The sequence below is a fragment of the Pristis pectinata genome, chromosome 13 (genome assembly GCF_009764475.1).
Source record: "Pristis pectinata isolate sPriPec2 chromosome 13, sPriPec2.1.pri, whole genome shotgun sequence".
Lineage (NCBI taxonomy): Eukaryota > Metazoa > Chordata > Chondrichthyes > Rhinopristiformes > Pristidae > Pristis > Pristis pectinata.
The window spans coordinates 45,905,984-45,923,870 of NC_067417.1; the positions used below are offsets into that span (position 1 = coordinate 45,905,984).

The 17,887-nt window shown below is 50.5% G+C and overlaps 1 protein-coding gene across 1 annotated transcript in view; it reads right to left on the minus strand.

Moving 5' to 3' along the window:
• Nucleotides 1-17,887, minus strand: part of elmo3 (engulfment and cell motility 3) — a 121,362-nt gene that overhangs the window by 61,630 nt on the left and 41,845 nt on the right. The window contains exons 3-5 of the mRNA XM_052028039.1: nt 12,534-12,574; nt 8,185-8,257; nt 4,890-4,940 (exon numbers count right to left, since the gene is read on the minus strand). Of these exons, the coding sequence (XP_051883999.1) occupies nt 4,890-4,940; nt 8,185-8,257; nt 12,534-12,574 (165 nt within the window). The remainder of the gene's footprint in view (nt 1-4,889; nt 4,941-8,184; nt 8,258-12,533; nt 12,575-17,887) is intronic.

The window sequence follows — 17,887 nt, forward strand, 5'->3', positions numbered from 1 at the left end:
ACCTCGATACAATTGATAATAATAAACCAATACCTTTGCAATGAAGACTTGAGAGATCGCAGATGCTGGAATCTGGAGCAAAACACAACCTGCTGCAGGAGCTCAGCGGGTGGAGCCAACTCATCAGGACTCGTGCAGGGTTTTGATTCAAAACCCCGACAACTCCTTCCTCCCCACCCCCCACAGATGCTGCTCGACCCGCCGAGTCCCTCCAGTAGCTCCTTTGTTCTCTCTCCTTTACAACGCTCCTGCAGGTCACGTCTCAGAGTCTCATCGCCATTTTTGATAATGCTGTGAAATGCCTTGTGATCTTACTCCACTATAAAAATGCAGGTTGTTACTGGACATTTGGCTGTGCCACAGTTCAGGGACAACATTAACGTACAAATTAGGAGCAGGAGTAGGCTATAATCTTTAATATGATTATGTCCGACCTCAATGCTGCATGTCCACCAATCCCCAGGAACCTTTCACCCCTTCGCTTAGAAAGGATCTCCCTGCCTCGATCTCGCTCAAATACTGCTTCCAATACCCTTTCAGGAAGAGAGTTCCAAACACTACCACAAGAGAAAAAAATTGCCTTATCTTTGTCTTAGTTAGTTTTTAAGCAGTGACTCCCGGTTCTCAATTCTCCCACAAGGAAACATCACATCCTGTTGAAACCCCTCAGGATCTTCTATACTTCAGTCCTGCCCTCTTGCCCTTCCAGGCTCCAGCAGATACAAGTCTAGTCTGTCCAACCTTTCCTCACAAGGTAACGTGCTCATTCCAGGTATTAGTCCAGTGAATCTTCTCTGAACAATGCATTAACTTTCTTCCTTAAATAAGAGGCCAACAGTGAAGACATGGTCCCACCAACACCCGATATAACCGAAGCATTAGTCTCACTACGTCTCTCTCAATTTGCCCAGCAATAAACAATGTTAGGTTTTCCAATTACGTGTTGTACTCGCGATTCAAACACCAGGACCCTCAGCATCTCACAGCTCCGCACCCTCTCACTGGACACGCATACTCTGTTTCCTGTTACCGAGCCAGGAGTCTTCTACCACACCATTCGGTTACCTCCCGCACCTTGTGCTTTCACTTCCGACAATAACTTTTGATGTGGCACTTCATCAAACGATTTCTGGAAATCTTAGTGCATCCACAGGACCCCCTTTATCCACAGCATGTTACTTTTTGAAGGAACGCCAATAAATTCTTCAAACATGATTTCTCTTTCACAAAACCATGTTGACTTTGACCTCGGATTTTTCTAAGTTTACTGCCATAACATCTTCAACAAGAACAATCTAATATTTTCCCACTGACAGATGTTAAGCCAACTGGCCTGTGAATTCTTGCTTTCTGTCTCCCTCCACTTTGGGAATAAAGGAGTAATATTTGCTATTTCACAATTTCACGGAACCATCCCCAAAATCTCGGGGATTTCAGAAAACTAAAACCAACTCACTGGTTGTTTCTATTAGGAACCCAGGATGAAGTCCATTAGGAGCAGAGACTTGTCCACCCAAAGCTTCAATAACTTGCTTTGTACCACTACCCCAGTGGGTGTTTTTAATAATTTATCCCGTGTTCTTCCCTCCCTCCCAACTCCCAATATACAGATATTTCTCCACAGTCAAAATTGATGCAAGATTCCGGTTTGATTCCCTGGATGGTGAGTTTGTCCTGAAGCATACTGAGCCCGTCTTCTCCAGAAGTTAGAAGAATAAGAGGAGATCTCATTGAAACAACATTCTTATGGGGCTTGACAGACAAGATGCAGAGATATCATCTCCCCTGGTTGGGGTGTCTGGAACCAGATTCACAACCTCAAAATAGGGGGTCAGATGAGGACAGAGATGAGAAAGTTTTTTCACCCAACGTACAGTGAATCTTTGGAATTCTCTACCCAAATGGGCCATGGATAGCCTTTGATACCTTCAAGACAGAGGAAGATATTGAGGGATATGGGGTTAGTGCAGGAAAGTGGTGCTGAGGTAACAGGTCGGCCACGATCTCAGTGAATGGTGGACAAGGCATAAAGTGTTCAGTGACCAACTCTGCACACGCCTCTTGACTGGAAGACACACAGACACTGGCAGGCGCACATGCACTCACACACACATATGTACACATAGAGACACATATGCACAAACACACGTATGTGCAAGCCATTCCCCTGGACCAACTCCATAACCTCTCAGTTCATTCTTCTTGTAATTAATTGGCTTCCCTATAAAAAGCTACCCCCCCAATTCTACAGCTGGAGCTGCAGGTCAGGATACTCAATACCCTAGCAACACACTGTGCAGGAAATCAAGTATCCTTCCCCCATTGTCAGTCAGAATTTTACATTTCTAATGTGGAGTGCATCAGAAAAATACAAACAACATTTCAAAGCATTACAATGCAGTTTTCGACAGAAACACTTCATATTTAGTTTCGTATTTCTGCCAAGCTTTATGTCATATTAGAACATAGAACATTACAGCACAGTACAGGCCCTTCAGCCCACAATGTTGTGCCGACATTTTATCCTGCTCTAAGATCTATCTAACCCTTCCCTCCCACATAGCCCCCTATTTTTCTATCATTCATGTGTCTATCTAAGATTCTCTTAGATGTCCCTTCTAATATTTCCTTCTGTAGTAATCTTTCAGTATTGCTGACGTTTATACTCTGCTCAGTTTTCTGACCTGCCATTTTAGAGATGGGCAATAAGTCTTAACCATGATGATCAAAAGACAATTGTAAGGGTTTTTTTTACCGATTGGGCAGCAGTGCAGTACCTCTGTTGTACACCAGGAGACACACTTGAGGCTGTGCTGGAACACAGCATTTGATCTGGGTTGGTGTTTGACAGATTCTTACGGCAGCTCGTATGTGTACAGATCCCTTAACCTGGTAGAAAGCCTCGGCAGACTACAGCACGCTAATGGATGCGTGACCAAACACGTGGTTGAAGTTTCGAGGAGGAGAGTGGTGTAGTGAGGATTGGCAAAGGAATTCTAGAATCACAGTCACGGAGTCAGAGAGTTATAGAGTGCAGAAACTGGCCTTTTGGCCCAACTCATCCATGATGACCAAGTTACCTACCTGAGCTAGTCCCACTTGCCTGCATCGACCCACACACACACACACCTGCGCAGACACACATACACACACCTGCCCATATCCCTCTCAACCATTTCTATCCATGTACCTGTCCAAGTGTCTTCTAGACATTGTAATTTAACCCGTGTCTACCACTCCCTCTGGGCAGCTCGTTCCATAAACCCACTTCCCTCTGTGTGAAAAAGTTGCCCAAGTCCCCTTTAAATCTTTCCTCTCTCACCTTAAACCCGTGCCCTCTAGTTTCAGACTCCACTATCCTGGGGAAAAGACGGTGACCATCCACCGTATCTATGCCCCTCATGATTTTATATACACCTACAAGGTCTCACACACACACGCCTGCAAACACACACACACCGCACACACACACACAGACACACATACAGACACATCTGCACAAACGTGTAGATGCATACCTACCTGTTCAGATACACACACACACACACTTGCTCAGATCCCTCCCCCCTCCCCCCCCCCCCCCCCCACACACACACCTAACTGCCTGTACAGGTACACACACACATATGCCTGCACAAACAAACAATATGCTCACAATCCCATACACGTACACATCTATAGACCCTACACACAGATATGTATCTGCATATACTGTACACACCCACTCATGCGCACCTATATATACACACCTGTACATGCACACCCATTCACATGCACACACAAATACACCCCTGTACACACACAAACCTGTACACATATACATATACACACACACACAAACCTGTACACACACAATCTCTATACACACACACACAAACCTCTACACACATACCTGTACACACACACAAACAAACCTGTATACGCACACACAAACCTGAACGCACATACACACACACAAACCTGTACATACACACACAAACACCTGTACACACATAAACCTGTACACACACACACACACCTGTACACATATACACACACACACAAACCTACACACACACACACACACACACAACAGAATTTGACCCTGAGCTACAGAAGACGTTGGGACAAACGACAACATTCAATGAGTGAGGTGGGCTTTGAGGAACTTGGAGGGAAGGGAATCCCAGAGCTGTGGACAAGGACCCCAATGGTGGATTGATCACAAGGAAGGAGGTCAAGATGCCCGAAGTGGATCAGTGCCGAGCTCTGGGATGGGACGAGAGACAGAGGGAGGGAAGGGCCAAAGCCATGGAAGCGAAAACAAGGACTAGCATCTCCCCACTGTGATGCAGCCCGTCCCGGAGCCAGTGCAGGAGCAACAGATCAGAGGCAGCCAGAGTTCAATCACAGGGCTCTGCTGGGGAGACAAGTGGGCTTCAGGGTTAACCAGGGTATTTGCTTCATTAGCAATTACTTGAGAGAGTGGGTGTCAAGGGTGGGCAAGATGTACTTGGAGGTGCTGCCCGTCACGACCAAGTGGTTCTTCAACAGGACCCAGTGCGGAAGGACAGATGTGTGTAGCAGAGGCAGCAGTCTCCTGTGGGTCAGTGCCTTGGCATTACGGCAGCCATGAACTACAGGGGCTCGGAGGCTCCCGTGGTAGGTGAGGGAGCGGGGGAGGTCCTCCTCCAACTTGAACTGCTGGGAATGGACGACTATTCCCAAAGATCCGCGGGATCGGCTGGGAACCAGGGCCAGAGTCGAGTTTCGAACCCAGACTTCCTGACCGGGAGGATCCAGCTGATGGACTCGGGGGGTTGGGGGGGGGGGGGGCCCTCTCTCCAGGCCTCGTACCTGGCAGAGGGGGTAAATCCGCCCGTGGTTGCTCCGACGGTGGAGGGACTTACCGGGGCTGTGGCCAGCCGCAGGATGCTCCCGTTCTTAATCTCGTGCCGGTTCTGTAACGAGAAGGCGCTCGGTGAGCCACAGTCGGAGCGAGAGAGCCGCCCGTTTTCCCCATCCTGTCCCTTGGCCAGTACCAAGCCCAGCGTTCCCCGGGACGTCTCCACACGGCCCATCAATGGGAGCTCCACATGGATCCCGAATTGTCCTGGGGATCCCGGCCCATCAGACAGGGATGAGTGGACGAATGTGCCGAGGTAAACCACACAAGGACTCCATACTATCCACACCACCTTACAATATCGGAGGCCATTCGGCCCAGTGAGTCTATGCCGGCCCACAGAGCCAATCCCACCCCCACAACTAATTTTCCCTGTAAGCTATTCTCACCCCATTCCCGTCAACTCCCCCCTCCCCAAATTCTACCCCTCACCCACACACCAAGGGTAATTTTCAGCGGCCAAGTAACCCATCAACCTGCGCGTCTTTGGGACGTGGGTGGAAACAGGAGCACCCGGGGGGGGGGGGGGGGGGGGGGGGGGGGGGGGCGTGGAGGGATCCCACACGGTCACGGGGACGGCATGCAAACTCCACACCAACAACGCCGGAGGTCGGGATTGAACCTGCCTCTCCAGAGCTGTGAGGCAGCGGCTCTACCCGCTGCACCCCGTGCTGTTGTCACCTCCCACCCCCCTGTTATACACGGGGGCCTCTCAGTGGGGGCTTTCTGGCCCAGCACCACAGTGCTGCCATTGCACACCACGCAGGGCAAAAGATCCAATTGCGCAGGAGTCCTGCCCAGCAAACATCCAACGCACGGAGGGAGATAGGGGGGAAGCAAGAGAAAGTCATCACCCCAGACTGACACAGGTTTAGAGTGACCCCTCCCCACACACACATACTGCTCCGTTGTCCTGAAACTCTCTTCATTTCCCGGTCTTTATCCAGTAACCTTCTGCAAGGCACCCTTGGATCTGCCCACACCATCATCTCAGGTAGGGCCCACCGTGTAAAAACACTCGCCCTTACACCCTTCCTGTTCACTCTTATCCCAATTAATTGACTCTGCTGCCCATGGAAACAATCCCTCTTTGTTCCATCAAAGCCACATAACCCGGTGAACAGCCCCTCAAAGTCTCCGCTACAAGGGGGAACAATCCTATCTTCTCTGGTCTCTCCGCAAAGTTCCCAACGGCTGTTCCCATTTGCAATCTCCTCAAAGGCCTTGGATTGCTCCCTAAAGTGGGGGTGGCAAGACTGGGACACAGTACTCCACCTGAGGCCGAACCAATGAGTCAGCAAATCACTCAGCACAACTCCCTCACCACTGGTATGCTAACTCCTGATCCAGGCTGCAAGCAAGGCCCAGTTACTGAACTAAGCCTGGTTATTGTGTGGCAGTTGTACAAGGTGTTGGTGGGGCCACAGCTGGAGTACTGTGTACGGTTTTGGTCACCCTGCTATAGGAAAGACGTCAATAAGCTGAAAAAAAGTGCAAAGAAGATTTACGAGAATGTTGCCAGGACTCGAGGGTGCGTTTGACCCTTCTAATTGTGTTCTTTCTTCTAAAATTTGCGTATAGTTTATGTTTAATTCATGTTTTTCTTGTGAATGCTGCTTATCTGATGCTATGTGCCTGTGATGCTGCTGCAAGTAAGTTTTTCATTGCACCTGTGCACACATGGACTTGTGTGTGTGCCCATAAACTTTGGCATTAAGTTATAGGGAGTGGTTGGGCAGGCTAGGACTTCATTCCTTGGCGTGTAGGTGACCTTATAGAGGTGTATAGAATCATGAGGGACATAGCTAAGGTTAATGCACAGTCCTTTTCCCTGGGAAAGGGAATCACAAACTAGGGGACACAGGTTTAAGGTGACAGGGGAAAGATTTAAGTATTGTGTTCAGTTCTGGTTGCCTCATTATAGAAAGGATGCAGTAGCTTTAGAGAGAGCGCAGAGGAGATTTACCAGGATGCTACCTGGATTGGCGAGCATGTCTTATGAGGATAGGTTGAGCGAGCTCGGGCTTTTCTCTTTGGAGAGGAGGAGGATGAGAGGTGACTTGATAGAGGTGTACAAGATGATAAGAGGCATAAATCGAGTGGACAGTCAGAGACTTTTTCCCAGTGTGACAATGGCTAACACGAGGGGGCATAATTTTAAAGTGATTGGAGGAAGGTATAAGGGGGATGTCAGGGGTAAGTTTTTTTTTTACACAGAGAGTGGTGGGTGCGTGGAACGCACTGCCGGCAGAGGTTGTGGAGACAGATACATTAGGGACATTTAAGAGACTCTTAGATGGACACATGAATGATAGAGAAATGGAGGGCTATGTGGGAGGGAAGGGTTAGATAGATCTTAGAGCAGGATAAAATGTCAGCACAACATTGTGGGCCGAAGGGCCTGTACTGTGCTGTAGTGTTCTATGTTCTATCAACATTTGGACAGGTACATGGATAGGAAAGGTTTCGAGGGACATGGGCCAAACACAGGCAAATGGAACTAGTTTAGATCGGCGTGGACATTGGGGTGAAGGCCTGTTTCCGTGCTGTATGACTTCTTATTGCCTTCCACTTCGGCCTGAACATTCCCCTCAAATCTCTCCCGTGTCCCTCACTCCCACTTGAAACTTGAACGCCAATTTGAATGGAATGGATATTGAAGAAATCAATGAAAGATCATATTGAAGGGTGGGACAGGTTTGAGGGGCCGAGTGGCCTCCTACTGTTTTGTGTGATATACCCATTACTAACTCTCCCCACTGCAACACCTGTCTTCTGCCCTCATATCCTTCTGAAAGCGGCCCCTTACAGGGAGTTATCCATCATCTTTCGAAGGCTGGCGCAGCGGGTAGAGCTGCTGCCTCACAGCTCCAGCGACCCGGGTTCGATCCTGACCTCGGGCGCTGACTGTGTGGAGTCTGCACGCTCCCCCTGTGACCGCCCAGTGTCCTTCCACGCCCCAAAGACTAAAAGTTAACTGGCCACTGTAAGATGGGTAGGAGAGTCGGGGTGGGTCAATGAACCTGGGGAGAGAGACAATAGACAACAGGGTTTGGTGGGATTGCACTGAGCGCAGAGACTCAATGGGCCAAATGGCCTCTTTCTACTTGGTGAGACACCGTGTTGAATAGGAACAGGAGTATCATCCCCACTGTGGCATTCTCCCGATCCTGGACGGCAACAGATTGCCCTCGTGCTGTGATCTCACCAGAGGGCCTCCAAGGACACAGATCACAAGGGCTGAGGATATCCCAGCAAGGCCCGGACCCCCACTCCCTGACCACTCCAGCGCCCCTCACCGACTCTGTGATGTAGCTCTGTATCCCGTCCGTGTACTGGAGCGCGTACTGGTCCGGATTATTCTTATTCCACCTTGTCAGGGAGGAAACAAAAACGGCATTATGTTTCACCCCTTCAAATCTCACCCACAAGGAGCCTGCAGTGAGCTCATTAGTAACTGCTGTGCCGAATATTGACCATAATTCAAACGCAGCTTGTGGTACAGACGCACCTTCCGTCAGCCAGAGTCAACACCATTAGGAAGTTGTTCGGGAATGGGAAGGGTCCCACTTCAGCTCTCTGATCGGGTGCAGTAAAGGTTGGCTTGCTCCGTGCAGAGGCTGCTCCATCTGTGAGTGCAAAGGGCAGAGGACTGGTCCAGGCGACAGGTGGAGATGGCTGCAGAATGGCCGCTGGGACCAGGGGATGGGGGGGGGGGGCAGGTGATGGGCGACAGGCGGCGGGGAGGTCGCCGGGACAGGCAGTGGGGAGGTCGCCGGGAAAGGGGATGAGGGGACAGGTGATGGGGGAGGTCACTGGGACAGGCGGCGGGGAGGTCGCTGGGAAGGTGATGGGGGAGGTCGCTGGGACAGGCGGCGGGGGAGGTCGCTGGGACAGGCGGCGGGGAGGTCGCTGGGACAGGCGGCGGGGGAGGTCGCTGGGACAGGCGGCGGGGGAGGTCGCTGGGACAGGCGGCGGGGGAGGTCGCTGGGACAGGCGGCGGGGGAGGTCGCTGGGACCGGCGGCGGGGAGGTCGCTGGGACAGGCGGCGGGGAGGTCGCTGGGACAGGCGGCGGGGAGGTCGCTGGGACAGGCGGCGGGGAGGTCGCTGGGACAGGCGGCGGGGAGGTCGCTGGGACAGGCGGCGGGGAGGTCGCTGGGACAGGCGGCGGGGAGGTCGCTGGGACAGGCGGCGGGGAGGTCGCTGGGACAGGCGGCGGGGAGGTCGCTGGGACAGGCGGCGGGGAGGTCGCTGGGACAGGCGGCGGGGAGGTCGCTGGGACAGGCGGCGGGGAGGTCGTCGGGAAAGGGGATGAGGGGACAGGTGATGGGGGAGGTCACTGGGACAGGCGATGGGGGAGGTCACAGGGACAGGCGGCGGGGAGGTCACTGGGACAGGTGGTGGGGAGGTCGCTGGGAAGGTGATGGGGAAGGTCACTGGGACGGGACGGAGCGTGGTTGCTGGGACAGGCGGCAGGGGGTGTGGGGGCTGGTACAAGACATCAGGTGACTGAGGGGCACTGGTACAAGCGACTGTGGCTGGGAGCTAGGACCGGGTGTTGCATCATTCACTTCAACGTCTCCAATGCGACACAGTGCCTGGGTGCTCACTGTGTTCACTTACTCAGACTGAGGCACGGCATGCAGAACGTGGCAACCCCTCCCTAGAACAGGAAGGGAGTCTGGAGCTGGCAAACTTTGGTCAATGTGAGGGTGTCGTTGCGGAACCTTCCACGTCTGTCAGTTAGCGTGACGCTGCTCAGGAAGGTCTGGAGCCGTTGTCTTGGAACAATGATTCAGTGGCACTGCAGTGTTGGGGAGGGAACAGAGTCCAGTCTACGCACTGGTGTTGGGACAGAGTCCAGTCTATGCACTGGTGTTGGGACAGAGTACAGTCTACGCACTGGTGTTGGGACAGAGTACAGTCTACGCACTGGTGTTGGGACAGAGTACAGTCTACGCACTGGTGTTGGGGACAGAGCGCAGCCTACGCACTGGTGTTGGGGACAGAGTACAGTCTACGCACTGGTGTTGGGGACAGTGTACAGCCTATGCACTGGTGTTGGAGACAGAGTGCAGCCTACGCACTGGTGTTGGGACAGAGTACCGTCATCACCTCTTGCTGTTACATGGTGACACAGCTGGTGGAGCCACTGTCTCACAGCTCCAGTGACCCGGGTTCGATCCTGACCTCGGGTGCTGTCTGGGTGGAGTCCGTACGTTCTCTGGTTTCCTCCCACATTCCAAAGCCGTGCAGGTTGGTAGGTTCACTGGCCTCTGTAAATTGCTCCTAGTGTGTAGGTGTTGGCAGGAGTTGGCAGGAGAATTGGGGAGCCGATGGGCATGAGAGAGAGAATGGGTCACAGGGAAATAAGTGGGGGAATGGGACTGATGGAATGCTCTGAGAGTCGGCATACACTCGATGGGTTGAATGGTCTCCTTCTCTATCATAAGAAGCGAAAATGTTGATGGGGACAGGGTATTTCCCTTGTATGTTCTACAGCAGGACACATCCAATTCAGCCAGTTATCACTCTATCTGTCTGCTGTTCACCATCACTCATGGAAGGCGTCTCAACGGCATTACTGAGCAGGGCCTAGTCTCCAATAACCTGCTCAGTGACGTCCAGCCTGCGTTTCCCCAGGACCACTCCGCTGCGGACCAGCACACAGCCTTCGTAGCCACGGTGTTTCTGTGGCTGATCCAACGGCGTCTTGATCAGTGTTAACCAGACGTCAATGCTGGGCGTAGGCTGTACCCTGTCCCCAGCACCACTGAGCGGTAAAGTCACTGAAGTCAAGGAGAGAGGTGGCTCGGTAATCGAAGGTCTAGGTCAGCAGCCACGTGGGAAAGATCATCTTCCCAAGACACTCAACACTTGCACTTGGAAATACTTGACCCGTTCCTTCACTGGCTCTGGGACATTGTCTGATATTTGTGTGGTGAAAGGTTGCTTGCACCGTATCAGCCCCTGCCCGAATGCTGTCAGTCTTGCTACGTGCAGGCAGGGACCGCTTCGTTTGCTGAGGAGTTGTGAATGGGATTGAACGTTGTGCAATCACCAGCGAATGCCCCTACTTCTGACCCCCTGATGGAAGGAGGGTCATTGACAAAGCAGCTGAAGATGGTTGGGCGCAGGACACTGGCCCTGAGGAACTCTTGCAGCGATGTCCCAGGGTGGGGATGACTGGCCTCCAGCAACCATAACATCTTCTTCTATGTGAGGCATGGCTTCAATCAGTGGGAAGATCCACCCCCTCGATCTCCCTTGCCTCCACTTTCACCAGAGCTGCTTGGTGCTGTGCTCAGTTAAATACAACCTTATTGTGTTCAGTTCTGGTTGCCTCATTATCGGAAGGATGTGGAAGCTTTAGAGAGGGTGCAGAGGAGATTTACCAGGATGCTGCCTGGATTGGAGAGCATGTCTTATGAAGATAGGTTGAGCGAGCCAGGGCTTTTCTCTTTGGAGAGGAGGAGGATGAGAGGTGACTTGATAGAGGTGTACAAGATGATAAGAGGCATAGATCGAGTGAACAGTCAGAGACTTTTTCCCAGGGCAACAATGGCTAACACGAGGGGGCATAATTTTCAGGTGATTGGAGGAAGGTATAAGGGGGGATGTCAGGGGTAAGTTTTTTTACACAGACAAGATACCTTTATTAGTTACATGTACATCGAAGCACACAGTGAAATGCATCTTTTGCGTAGAGCGTTCTGGGGGCAGCCCGCAAGTGTCACCACGCTTCTGGCACCAACATAGCACGCCCACAACTTCCTAACCCGTATGTCTTTGGAAAGTGGGAGGAAACCAGAGCACCCGGAGGAAACCCATGTAGACACTGGGTGTGTGGAACGCACTGCCTGCAGAGGTTGTGGGGGCAGATACGTTAGGGACATTTAAGAGACTCTTAGACACATGAATGATAGACAAGTGGAGGGCTATGTGGGAGGGAAGGGTAAGATAGATCTTAGAGCAGGATAAAATGTTGGCACAACATTGTGGGCTGAAGGGCCTGTACTGTGCTGTAGTGTTCCATATTCTATGTTCTATGTTGATGATGAGGGAAATCACTCACACTTTACCTCTGGATTTCAGCTCCTTGGCCCGTGTTTGGGCCAAGGGATGTGATGTGGTCTGGAGCTGAGTAGTCCTGGTGAAACCTGAGCTGGACATTAGAGGCTGGATCTCCTGGTTACAAGTCAGGAGCGTAATGGAATACTCTCTACCGGCCTGGATAACCCTCAAGAAGCTCAACACCATCCAGGGTAAAGCAGCCGGCGTGACTGGCACCCAGTTCACCACCCTAGACACTCACTCCCTCCACCACCGGTACACAGTGGCTGCACCGTGCACCATCTCCAAAATGCACTGCAGTTACACACCCAGGCTATTCCGACAGCACCTCCCACACCCACAAGCTCTATCATCTGAAAGCCAAAGGGCTTCAAGTCACAAGGAAAATCATCATCACAGGATCGCCTCCACGTCATACACCTTCACTGACTTGGAGATATATGGCTAGTCCATCGACATCACTGATTCAGGTACATTTCCTTTAACCTTTGACTGAAAGATGCCTATTTTAGCATCCTGTGTCACAGGCCATACATTCCCCAGAACTCAGAGGATCAGACAGCAGGTACTTACACCTCACAGACTTCCTTCAGGACCGTTGATAGAGGCTTTTTCTATTGGGATCAGAAAGAAATAAAAATCGGTATCTCACAGTACAGATGGAACATGCAAGTCATACAAAAGGCACTGTGTCTCAGGGAAAGGGTTCTCAGAATTTGAACCCCTTCAATTTGCCTTCACTTCAGTATTTTTATTTTCTCACAGTCCTGCACCCTCCGCAGACTTTGTCCACATCCCTCCAGCCCCTCTTCAATCCCGCCCCCCCCCCACTCACATTAACTGCCCCCACATCCCCAAGACCTCGCGCTCAACGTCAGCAAAACCAAGGACCTGACTGTGGATTTCAGGAAGAGGAAGCCAGGCGAACAGGTACCAGTCCTCACTGAAGGGTGTGCGGTGGAAAGGATGAGCAGCTTCAAGTTCCTGGGTGTCAACATCTCGGAGGATCTATCCTGGGCCCAGCACATAGATGCAACCATGAAGAAGGCATGCCAGTGTCTCTACTTGCTTACAAGTTTTAGGAGATTCGGTATGTCATCAAAGACCCTGACAAACTTCTACTAATGTACTGTAGAAAGCTTTCCGACTGGCTGCATCACGGCCTGGTACGGAATCTCCAACACACAGGAACGCAAGAAGCTAGAGAGAGAGGTGGACTCAGCCAGTTCCATCATGGGTACAGCTCTCCCCACCATCGAGGACATCTACAAAAGACGATGTCTCAGGAAGGCAACATCCACCATCAAGGACCCTTACCATCCGGGACATGCCCTCTTCCCGATGCTGCCATCAGGCGGAGATACAGGAGTCTGAAGACCCCACACCTCAAGCTTCTTCCCCACCGCCATCAGTTTCTTGAACCCACCTGAAAAACCCTAACATTACCTCAGACTATATTTCTTTTTTCTCTCAACTTATATTAATGTTGTTACGTTTAATTTATTTTCATTGTGTAAGATATTTGGCATGTTCCCTTTGACCCTCACTAATTTTTAATTGAGGCACCACAGAAAGCATCCTATCTGGATGCATCACGGCCTGGTACGGCAACTGCTCTGTCCAGGACCATGAGAAACTGTAGAGAGTTGTGGACACAGCCCAGCGCATCACGGAAGCCAGCCTCTCCTCCATGGACTCTGTCTACACTTCCTGCTGCCTTGGTAAAGCAACCAACATGGGCAAGGACCCCTCCCACCCCAGACATTCTCTCTTCTCCCCCCTCCCATCGGGCAGAAGATACATAAGCCTGAAAGCACGTACCACCAGGCTCAAGGAAAGCTTATATCCTGCTGTTATAAGACTATTGAACGGTCCCCTAGTACAATAAGGTGGACTCTTGACCTCACAATCTACCTCATTATGGCCTTGCACCTTATTGTCTGCCTGCATTGCACTTTCTCTATAACTATAACACTATATTCTGCATTCTGCTCTTGTTTTCCCTTGTTACTACCTCGATGTACTTTTGTGATGAAATGATCTGTACGGATGGCATGCAAAATAAAGTTTTTCACTGTACCTTGGTACATGAGACAATAATAAACCAATTTAAGCTACATATAATTTACGTTAATTTAAGTTTATGTTAATTTATGTTTGACAAGTTTGTAACATACTGTGCTGCCATTGCAAAACACTAATTTTCATGGCATTTATATCCTGGGTATGTATGCCCATGCCAATGAACTTGAACTTGAGAAGGTACAGACTCAGATCCAATACTTGCTTCCAGTACCAGACTCCAGGGCAAATTATTTGGGCAAGTCGGGATTGCAATTGCCAGCAGGCTATTCAACCTCATGAGCCATCACAGCTCAACCCAGCTGACATCAAATCAGGCAGTTCCAGCTGGGTTTGGGCTGGTTCTCCGTGAAAAATGGGGAGAGGCATCCAAAGAGGCACCATCTCTTCAGGTAGGTATCTCGCAAACCTCTTCTTGTTTGGGGGAAGGTCAAGATTCACACTCCTGACGTCCTGTCTGCATAACGTGATCTAATTAACACCACTGCACATGCAGCAACAAATAGCAGGGGGAGAAGATCGACAAACCTTTAATCCCCAAACACAATGGAAAACTTCCATGAAAACCCGGTAACAAAAACTGGAAAAACTACCCTTGGCCAAGTTCTGCTTTGCCGCTACTTTTGATGTTGCTTGAGGCTGAACTGAGAGGTCACACCGGTGGCATCACCAGTTTCACTGAACTGGGTTACAAAGTCAAAGTCGAGTTTATTGTCACATGCACAAGTCCATGTGTGCACAGGTGCAATGAAAAACTTACTTGCAGCAGCATCACAGGCACAGAGCATCAGATAAGCAGCAGTCACAAGAAAAACCTCCTGCCCGATGGTAGCTGCGAGAAGATGGCATGGCCCGGATGGTGGGGATCTTTGATGATGGATGTTGCCTTCTTGAGGCAGCATCTCCTGTGGATACTATCGATGGTGGGGAGAGATGTGCCCGTGATGTATTGGGCTGAGTCCACTACTCTCTGCAGCTTCTTGTGTTCCTGCGTATTCGAGTTGCCATACCAGACCACGAAGCAACCAGTCAGGTTACTTTCGACAGTACATCTGTAGAAGTTTGTAAGTGTGCTCAGTGACAAGTTGAACCTCCCAAAAAACTAAAGACGCTGGCACGCTTTCCTTGTGATTGCATCTATGTGCTGGGCCCAGGACAACGCTTCATGCACAAGAGATACAAATCACTTCAAACTTCAGAGCAGACAGAGATAAGGAAGATCAAACAGCAAGCCCAACCACACTGTGCAGAACAAATCTAATGTCAATCCCATCCCCCAACTCCTGCTCCTGATCCAATCATTTGTTATCAGAAAGAGGTAAATTCAGTGCCTTCAAGATCCAGAGATCCAGGACAGTTTTCCCTACAGGTACTGAGCCTGGATGTGTAGCGCAGAAGGGAAGGGGGGAGAAGAGGAGAGCGGTAGTGATAGGGGATTCCATAGTAAGGTGGGGCAGACAGGAGATTCTGTGGACATAAAAGAGACTCCCGGATGATATGTTGCCTCCCGGGTGCCAGGGTCCAGGGCGTTTCGGATCGGGTCCACAGCATTCCGAAGGGGGAGGGCGAACAGCCAGAAGTCGTGGTACATATTGGTACCAATGACATAGGTAGGAAAAGAGGTGAGGTCCTGAAGAGGGAATACAGAGAACTAGGTAGGAAGCTGAAAAGCAGGACCTCAAAGGTAGTAATCTCTGGACTGCTGCCTGTGCCATGTGCCAGTGAGGGTAAGAATAGGTTGATTTGGCAGACGAATGCGTGGCTAAGGAATTGGTGCAGGGGGCAGGGTTTCAGATTTGTGGATCATTGGGATCTCTTCTGGGGAAGGTACAACCTGTACAAAAGGGACGGGTTACACCTGAACTGGAGGGGAACCAATATTCTTGCGGGCAGGTTTGCTAGAGCTGTTGGAGAGGGTTTACACAAGTTTGGCAGAGGGATGGGAACCAGAGTGATAGGTCAGAGGTTGGTGCATCTATGGTACAAGTAGATGCAGAATGTAGAAAGACTGAGGAAGGACAGGCAGCTGAAAGGGCAAAATTGCAGTCAGTTGGATAGGCTGAAGTGTGTCTAATGTGAGAAGTATCAGGAACAAGGGTGATGAATTCAGAGCATGTGTAAGTACATGGAACTACGATGTTGTGGCCATTACGGAGACTTGGCTGTTGCAAGGGCAGGAATGGCTGCTGGATATTCCACGGTTTAGATGTTTCAGAAGGAACAGGGACGGAGGTAAAAGAGGTGGGGGAGTGGCTTTGCTAATCAGGGACAGTGTCACCTGTGGAAAGGGAGGATGTCCTGGAGGGATCGTCCACTGAGTCAGTGTGGGTGGAAGTCAGAAACAGGAAGGGAGCGATCACTCTATTGGGAATATTCTACAGACCCCCCCCAAATAGCAGCAGAAATGCTGAGGAGCAGATCAGGAGGGGCAGATTTTAGAAAGGTGCAAAAATAACAGGGTTGTTGTCATGGGTGATTTCAACTTCCCTAATATTGATTGGCACCTCCTTAGTGTAAAAGGGATAGATGGGGCAGAGTTTGTTCAGAGCGTCCAGGAAGGATTCCTGACACAGTATGTGGACAGGCTGACTAGAGGAGAGGCCATACTGGACCTGGTACTAGGCAATGAGCCTGATCAGGTTTCAGATCTCTGGATGGGAGAGCATTTTGTAGACAGTGACCATAACTCCTTGACCTTTACCATAGTCTTGGAGAGGGACAGGAGCAGACGATATGGGAAAGTATTTAATTGGGGGAGGGGGAATTATGATGCTATTAGGCAGGAACTTGGGAGCGTAAATTGGGAACCGACGTTCTTGGGGAAGTGCAGAGCAGAAATGTGGAGGTTGTTTAGGGAGTACCTGCATGGGGTTCTGGATAGGTTTGTCCCACTGAGGCAGGGTAAGGATGGCAGAGTGAAGGAACCGTGGTTGACAAGAGACATAGAATATCTTGTCAAGAGGAAGAAAGAAGCTTACCTGAGGTTTAGAAAGCAAGGATCAGACAGGGCTCTGGAGAGTTACAAGGTAGCCAGGAGGGAGCTTAAGAATGGACTTAGGAGAGCTAGAAGAGGGCATGAGAAGGCCTTGGTGAGTAGGATTAAGGAAAACCCAAGGCGTTCTACACATATGTGAAGAACAGGAGGATGACAAGAGTGAGGGTAGGACCGATCAGGGATAAAAGAAGAAACCTGCCTGGAGTCAGAAGAGGTAGGGGAGGTCCTTAATGAATACTTTGCTTCAGTATTCACCAGTGAGAGAGACCTTGACGTTTGAGAAGATGGCGTACGACAGGCTGATATGCTAGAGCATGTTGACGTGCGGAAAAGGGATGTGCTAGAACTTTTGAAAAACATTAGGATAGATAAGTCACCGGGGCCAGACAGGATATATCCAAGGTTATTATGGGAAGCGAGGGAAGAGATTGCTGTGCCTTTGGCGATGATCTTTGCATCCTCATTGGCCACAGCAGTAGTTCCAGATGATTGGAGGGTGGCAAATGTTGTTCCTTTGTTCAAGAAAGGGAGTAGGGATAACCCAGGGAATTACAGACCAGTGAGTCTTAGTTCAGTGGTGGGCAAGTTACTGGAGAAGATTCTTAGAGACAGGATTTATGGGCATTTAGAGAAGCACAGGCTGATTAGGGACAGTCAGCATGGCTTTGTGAGGGGCAGGTTATGCCTCACGAGCCTGATTGAATTCTTTGAGGATGTGGATTGGAGAGCATGTCTTATGAGGATAGGTTGAGTGAGCTACAGCTGTTCTCTTTGGAGACAAGGAGGATGAGAGGTAACTTGATAGAGGTGTACAAGATGATAAGAGGCATAGATCGAGTGGACAGCCGGG